Genomic DNA, 8,219 nt, shown 5'->3' with positions numbered 1-8,219 from the left:
CCTAAAAAACAGCAGCCCTCAGGAACTGATTTGCTCCCTGTAATGTTCATAGCAAAAACATGTACATTTTTTTCTTGAGAAAGATTAACCACTGAAATAGAAAAAGTCCAAATAAACTTCTTAATACAAATTATTGACTCCACATCTCAAAGGCAGAAAACAACCTCTTGTCTGTCCTAAGGTGGTTTCCAAGTCACATGTGCAATCCTTGGGCAATCACAAGTCAAAACAGTCCTCACTGACAAACACGAGACAGCGAAACCACAGCTTGGCTCCCTTCCCTCTCCTAACTCATGAATTGCTCACAAATTCTGACGTTTTAATAGCAGCGCATGAAGAGTTGTGGTTATTTGCCTCTCTGCTCTTTGTAGCTTCTGGATTCATGTTGCAATCCGAAGGACTTGAAGTATATTGAAAAACAAAACCATTCCAATCAGTAGTTTTATGCAGACATCAAAAATCACAAGGTTTGTGAAAAAAAAATGGCACGAACCAGTCGTTCTGGACACTCATTTGCCAGCAGCGAGGTGGGGATGGAGACTGGAGACAACAGAAATCAAGTTTCTAAACCTTGCAATTTCCTTCAGCTCCCACAGGCTCCTTCCCATCTGCCGTGCGTGCCCCCCGTCCGGCAGGGAATGACCACAGCCGCAGTCCTGCCGTGGCACAGAGTATCTGTGTACAAACAGGGAGCCGTGAAGAGGAGCTGGCTGTCCCTGCAGGAGCTGCCTGAGCTGTCTGGGGCTGTCCCCCAGCTCCCACACTGCCCCAGGGCTCTCGGGCTGCCCCTGCTGCGACCGGGCGAACGCCACTTTCCTTCTGCCCTGCTCCTGTATCACACTTCCAGTAGAAAATGACACAGCCAACTGATGGAGCAGAAGTAGACACTCCAATAGTAATTACTAAAACCGCAGGAGGTTAATTAGTTTTACTGAATAATTACTCAAATGCTTGTAATGAATTGTGCCTCAAATCCAAAGCTATGCACTTGTTTACCTGCATGGAGATCCTCTGTATCTCCTGACAGTGAAACTGATCTCATTTGAGGCACAGACCTATCTTTGATGTAATTATGTCTGCAGTGATGTATGGCACAGCCCCAGCCCCTGGAATGAAGGTCTGACTCCCTTCAGTCTGCAGGTTACAGACAGCAAACTGCATTTTAAATCCAGTTGGGAGAGGGAAGAGAGCAGATGTAAACATTGTGACAGCGTTGGCGCAATAAAAGAGGGGAAAAACTGACCAGGAATATATTTAGGATATAAATTAGAATACCTTTAGTGATTCATGCTACTGCAATTCATTAAAGTATTACTGCCCCCAGCTGCCAAATCACATGTTAAAGCCAACTGCTCTCCATTTCACTTCAAATCAAAATGCGGGACAGCCACAGTGACGTTCAAGAAGTTCACTTATGTGACCTGGGAGAGGTCGATTACTGGGTTCTGGTAAACAGTCTCAGTATGAATTTCCAGAGCTTATGTGGAGACATCCTTACAAGGTTGGTGATCAGTACACCCATGAGGTTCTGGAAAATGCAGAAGCCTAGCATTCTTTGAGACAAAACTCAGGATATTTATGAAAAGTGCTTGTGATGCTTTCCTGGTGAGCCCTTTGATCCTATTCAGACAGACTGGGGAAATCCCAAAGGCAAATGGTTCAGGCACACAGTGTGTTTCTTGTATATGTTCTATAACCTACTGCTTTTGTACTAAGCATCACAGTAATATTCCATGGGAAGAAGTTGTTTACAAGCCATCACTTAAGAAAAATGTATCTATCTAATATCAAACCACTTAAAGGAGAATTAACATCAGCTTGCAATGATCCTTCTTAGAAGACCATCTCCACAGAGCAGTGTTTTGTTCGCCTGGTCCTTGTGATGTCACTGTGGCAGGCTTTATACATACATAAACTTGCCACAATCACTGATTCATGTGCTCTGTCTTTCAGCATCCTTCTTTATGTTACCAAATTTCTCGTTGTATCTAAATATATGCAGGAGATGTGTATGTAAGAGAGACTTAGAGAATTGGCAACAGAATCCTGTCCAGATTATACCTTCATAATTGCCAGAGGTCAGCAGGAAGACCAAGTACTGTTAACCTGCTGTTACACAAAGTCACCTATGGCTCCATATAGAATTACTTTACTTTATGCTATTTACACAGTTATCTTTACTACTTACCATGAAAATTTCCAATAGAGGTAAACATGAATGGACCTTGCACGGACAAAACAACCTGTGAGTTATCAGCATCCTTGTCATTGGGCACTGGCATAAAAATTTGGCCCAGGATATGAGAACTTGGGGATGCACAAGTACCTTTTCCATTCTTAATCTTCCCACATGCCAAAGGGGTTCTGCAGAAACAAGCTGATCCAGTATGCAGACATTTCCCCCATCCTTCCTATGTATTATGGAAGACCCCTGTTACAGCTTGAATATAAAATATACAAAAATAGCTTCAGTGACAGAGGTCCATGACACGTTCATCTTAGAGAAAAATAAAAGCAGCCAGTAAAAAGCAGCTTCTAGATCCTTTTATTGAAGAGGATTGAGAAGCGCAGAACCATGGTTAAAGCAAATATGCAATATTGCAGTTCATTCATTGCAACCATTTTACCCTCTCACACAAGAAGTGTCCCTTAGCGGCAAAGCCTCTAAGATGTCCCCGCTCATTCCCCCCACCTCTGAACTGGAATTTGTTACATCCTCAGTTGTGCTGATGCAGCTGTTTTCAGAACATCCTATAAAGCAGATCGCTTGCACAATCTCAGTTAAAATGAAAACACCACTTCTCTTTGAAGAGATATTTTTACCTGCAATCCCAGAAGCAGTTGCATCAGCAAACAGGAGAGAGCAGACACTGCAATGTGAGAAAGAGTAACAAGCAGGTTGGGAATGAGGAGAGAAGATCAGCAGGAACTGCTCAAACTCACTTCGATGCCAAAAGCACTTCGTGCAACCAGACACCGATCTCCTCCTGGCTCACACTTAGTGGAATTCTTCAGATGAGTGTGCAATAGCCAAAAACCACATTCAGCACTTTCTGTGTATTGCTTTAAGCAAACAGAAGGTGGAGAGAGTCTGCGCAAGGCAAATACTGCACAGAGTAAAATCAAGGACCTTTCTTAAAAGTCCAATGTATTTTTACATAAAACGTAACAAATTCTAAAAATACTATCTTTAGAACTATAGAACTCTTTTCTCAAGTCCAAGGGACAGAACAGCAGTTTAAATTTTCCACACTGATGTTTTCTTTTTCTTGTTTTCATTTTGGTTTCTTCAAAGGTCATATATATGTTTTGCTTGTCTTCTATATGTAGGTGGCTGATCTAGAATATCTAAAAGGCTCTTATAGGCTCTCATTTTTCTTGCCCTGATAATCCAACCAGCTCTGCAGCCTCTCTCCTGACCTTCCCAAGGCTTTGCTGGCAGGTACCCAGCAGCAGCTCTGATATGGTGTAGCTGTAAACTGAGATCGTGCTGCTGGAGAATATTTTTGTGAGGCAGAACTGCGAGCTGCCTCGGCAGAGACTCAGAAGTGGTGTCCGAGCCACGGTGTGGGTAGCCCTGTGCCCAGCCTGGCACCTCTCTGCTCCTGCCCTGCTGCCCCAGCTGCTGGGCTCAGCCTTGGCCGAGTCACCCCAGAGGGTCCCAGCGGGGACTGGGGGTCTGGGCTGCCCCAGGCCCCCGCAGCACCCCATGGGCTCCGCGGGCACAGCAGCTCTGTGTGGCAGGGAGGGAATGCCACCTGCCCCTGTCCTCCCTCACCCTGCAGCACTGGAATGCCTGGCAGTGCCATGGGCTGGGCTGCCCAGCAGACACGGATCTAAGGGGGCTCCCCATCAGGTGGAGATTTTACCAAGCCATCAGCACTTTGCAGATTGTCAGATGGAATCCATAAGGCAGTGAATACACCAGCATGCTGCACAAGCTGAGCAATGGTGTTTCACTGAGTACAGCAGTTTCCAGAGGCACCTCTCAGTGCATGTTTTCAAGAGCAGGACTTTGACTGCTGAGTTTGCAAGAATATACTGTGTGAAAGAAATGGTTGTTTTCACAGCACATTTGGTTAAGGATCCTCTGCTGCAGGTGATGCTGTCACAAGACCTGTGGTTACTCCTTTGCTTTGCATTACCTATTTTTAATTTTCTTTTTTCCAGAAAGGCATCTGCAACAGGTGGGTAAAAATGACCTTGATTCAATATCTCCTCCAGAAGGTCCTGCCTTTCACATGAGAACAAAGCTTGGAACTTCATCCAGGGTAGCATTCACTATATTCTCAGCTGTGCTGTGATGAAAGATCTGTGGCCTTTTGGCACAAACGAGGCAGTGATGAAGACATGTATTCTTACCATGGGTTGATCACTTCTCCACTTCAGAAGCTGGGTGATTTCCATCAGTCTTGCACGATAACAAGGTGAGGACAGCTCCTCTGCTGTTGGCTGTACTCTGCACTGCCTCAGGATGGTGGTGGAGCAGGCGACACCAGGCGAAGCTGCTTCCTCCTGACAATGGATTTGAGAGAGGCTGAGATCTCTCTGTATCGAAGCCCGTACAGAAAAGGGAACAAAACTTTAGGAAGGATTATGAGGACATTGCAGACTGTCAGAGAGACCAAGATTCCTGTCTGCAGTCTGATGACATTAATGCACAAGAATGAGTCTACAAAAAGGGCCAAGAGTGGGAAGAAGTAAAAAAATAACACAGTGTTGTGCATCAAGAATGTTACACTGGCTCTGGAGCAGATGCTCTCCCATATACCCGAGTGTTTGGTTTTAAAATACAGAACAGCATAGCAACAAAATATTACAGACAGGCAGAGAATGATAAATGTGGTAGAAAGCCAGAAACAGAGTTTCACAATACCAGTCCCATTCAGAGCTAATATTAGTATTACTGGAACTGAGCACGTTTCCAGGGCACAGGGCACAAAGCTGTGGGTAGTCCATAGCACCAAGAAGAAAATCCCAGGGAAAGCTCCGGAGCACATCCACAGTAATAAAATGATTTTTTTAGTTCGTGAAGGAGGCAAAATAGCAATGTAGCGCAAAGGAAACAAAACAGCGATGTACGTGTCCAAGACTATTGCAAGAGCTGTGAACAGTCCTCCACAGTAAGCCACTGCCAGCAAAAATAAGAGTAGGACACAAGCTTCCTTTGGGAGGTATAGATATGCTGCATTGAGAGCAGCTGACAGGGTGTAGAACAGCAGGTAGATCAGATCAGAAAGCAGAGCGTTCCCCAGCAGCATGTACCTTGTTTCCTGGCGGATTTTAAACCGAGAGAAGATCACAAATAAGATGGTAGGGATGATGAGGACACCTGCCACGAGGCAGATAACTGGAGAGATTAAAAACATCTTCATGTTTGTGCCTGATGGGGTGTGAGACCACTCCTCCAGCAAAAGGAACAAAGTTGTATCATCCAAAATTGAGGAGCCGTTGAACTCTGTCTCCCTGAGGCCAATTGCAGTTCCATTTGCTCTCCTTACTGAGGCACAGCCAGGGAAGTCCATTTCCTTCGGGTTTTGGGATGATTGTCTGACTTGGAGAAAGCAAAATTTTCTGTGTTGAGTCCTTAGAAAGGAAAATGGAGAAGATGATGCAAAAAGCCCATGGAAGCAAAGTGGTTTCTGTAGCCAATTCTACCAACTCTCTTCAAGGACAGAAAGTTCAAGCTTGCAAGTGAATTCTGTGGCGCCAAAATATGGTATTGCCTAAAAAAGGGATTTTATTTTCTTTCTGCGAAATCTAGTATTTAGAAAAGAGAATGAATCTCTGGGTGGCTTTAAATAGACTAAATCACTCAGCTAGCTCTTTGAACAGAAGTGAATGGGTTGAACAATTTCAGTAATTTGAGTTTTTCCTCATCACATTATCACTCCAGTGAGGCTGATGAAATATTACCCTGATTAAACAAATATGTGATGATACAGATCAACATTCCACGTGCACTGATGTAGAAGAGTCATAAATGTGATTGGGTGGTTTTGTACCAATTTGTATGCAACAACATAGTTGATTTGAAGTGATCAATAAAAAAGGCTCTCAATCCTGTTGTAAAATTGTAGCACAATCACTCTAGTGAATGAAATTATCCTATTTGCACAAGGAAACCATTTTTGGTTCAGTGAATCAATCCATGTTATTCATGAATAATAAACCTTCCCCTGTTTTTTTTTTTTTCATGCATGATATATAAACACTGAATTCTCATCTATTGCAGCCTTCCAGTCAATCTGTGCATTATCTGGGATGTGTGATATACACTGTCCTGTACCAGCATACCCCAGGGAACACCTGGCACTTCCAATGTCCATTTGGAGACCAATTCCTAGTTTCCTGGCCCACATACTGTTGCTGCACTGTACTGCTTTTGATGCCAGATTTCAGTATCTGAGCTGGGGGTGCAATGAAATGAGGGAATTGTGAAGGATCTGGACTGCAAAGAAGGAACATTTCAAGTTCTTCCAGGTATGGTGTGATAAAACAAACAAACAAACAAACAAAAAAAAAAATCCCAAAAAACAACCAACCAACCAACAACAACAACAACAAAAGCTATTGTTTTTTTTAAATAGGCTCACTTAACCTGACATTACTGTATTCATTTTCTTCCCTGTGCTACCAGCACATAGCAGTGCAGCTTCCCTCTGCAGGAGTAAGGGCACAGCTCACCATGCAGAACGTCAGAAAGCCCTGCTGTGCCATGCACGTGCTGCCTCAGGGCATGCCAAGTAACCAAGCAGACAGCTCATGAAACTCAGCATCAGTCATCAAATCATGTGCACATTTCATTTCCTGTCACGCTGATAACTGGCACCCATGGAACTGGATGTTAAGACAGCTGACAGGGAGTGCCATATGGAACAAAAAGATAGAAGGAAAAACCAGTGATAATTTAAAGCACACCGTTTCAGTTGCTATGGTGTCCGGGGGAAGCAAAACAGAAGGTGATTATTTTTGCTCACTCAATCCTGCATCCACTGAAAAGTGTGTGAGCAATATGGATGCAATTATACATTTGGCATCAGGGTCATGCCCTGCATCTATAATTGAGTCACAACACAGTTAAATACCTTGAGTAGACAGTAGCACTCAAAACTGTTGAATTATACTTTTGTTGAAAAATGGAAGGGAGAGAATGTGTAAATCATCTGCAACTGAAATTTCAGATCTCTGTTAATAGTGGAGGTGTTTGCTGTCTCCCAGCTCCTGGCACTCCCAGGATGTCCTATTAATGGGCAGACTCTCTCATTTCCATAGAAAATCACAACTGAATTTTCCACCAACTGCTTAGGGTTCAATGTGAAAAAAACAATAATTTATTGTCACATCAGCTGCACACCTTTGGCTGATAGAAAAATAAATCACAGAATGGTTTGGGTAGGAAGGGAACTAAAGTTCGTTCATCCAGTTCTAGATGAGTGACTGAAGGCTCACTCAGCTGACATCCTCATGACAAAGGGAAGGCATCTCTTGACTCTCTCCTTCTGCCCACAGAGTACCACAGAGCCCACGGGGCAGCACAAGTGCACAACCCTGCGTGTCCTGTGCCCAGCTGTTCCTCTGCTACAGCTGGCAGCCAGCCCTATGGCATGAGCTTGTTCAGTTTTACCTGGGCTCCTGTAAAAGCCTTAGGAATTCAGAAGACAACAGCAAATAACTGGAAGAGAGAGATTCAACACCATCAGACGTGGGCAGGTCCAGCCAAAGCCACTCCCCTCAGATTTCTACAGGGGCTTTTAACTACTCGGTAGAGTTGTGCTAGATTTAGAAATGTGAAATGTTGGTGTCTTGGCACGCTGACATAACCCAGAACAGGTGGTTCTGAAGACTACCTGTTTGTTGTCTCCTTTAATATTCTTGACCTTGGAGGCATTTCCACATCTGGGCATTTGCAAGGGGCTGGCAGCTCCGAGAACCACTCCTGAGGATTCTGAACAGAGCTCCTTTTGCCATTGCATTTCCATATTCAATAGTTTGTGGTGCCAACCTGAATGACCCTTTTGAAATTTCCTGTAAACCTGGCCTTAATGCTCTGGTTATTGATTTTTAAAATGCTTTCTAGTAAATCTATGTTAGGTGGATGCACTTTTTACGTATCCTGCTGATGCAGACACAGTATTAGCAGCCTCTCTTCTGGCTCTTATTCCGGCTCAATACAGTCTATTGATTTTCAAGCTGAAACATACACTGGTAATTACTTT

The 8,219-nt window shown here is 43.9% G+C and overlaps 1 protein-coding gene across 1 annotated transcript; it reads right to left on the bottom strand.

Moving 5' to 3' along the window:
- Window positions 1-4,469: 4,469 nt before the first annotated feature.
- On the bottom strand, window positions 4,470-5,525 carry GPR148 (G protein-coupled receptor 148). Its single transcript, XM_062498917.1, has one exon. The coding sequence runs from the start codon at window positions 5,523-5,525 to the stop codon at window positions 4,470-4,472; it is 1,056 nt and encodes a 351-aa protein (XP_062354901.1).
- Window positions 5,526-8,219: the final 2,694 nt, after the last annotated feature.

This window comes from Cinclus cinclus, chromosome 10 (assembly GCF_963662255.1).
Source record: "Cinclus cinclus chromosome 10, bCinCin1.1, whole genome shotgun sequence".
In the NCBI taxonomy this organism is placed as follows: Eukaryota; Metazoa; Chordata; class Aves; order Passeriformes; family Cinclidae; genus Cinclus; species Cinclus cinclus.
The sequence above is the reverse complement of the archived record's forward strand: the minus strand, read 5'-3'. Positions and strand labels throughout refer to the sequence as shown.

Coding starts and splice junctions, on each gene's coding strand:
- GPR148 (XM_062498917.1), bottom strand. CDS start 5,525: ATGGACTTCCCTGGCTGTGCCTCAGTAAGGAGAGCAAATGGAACTGCA.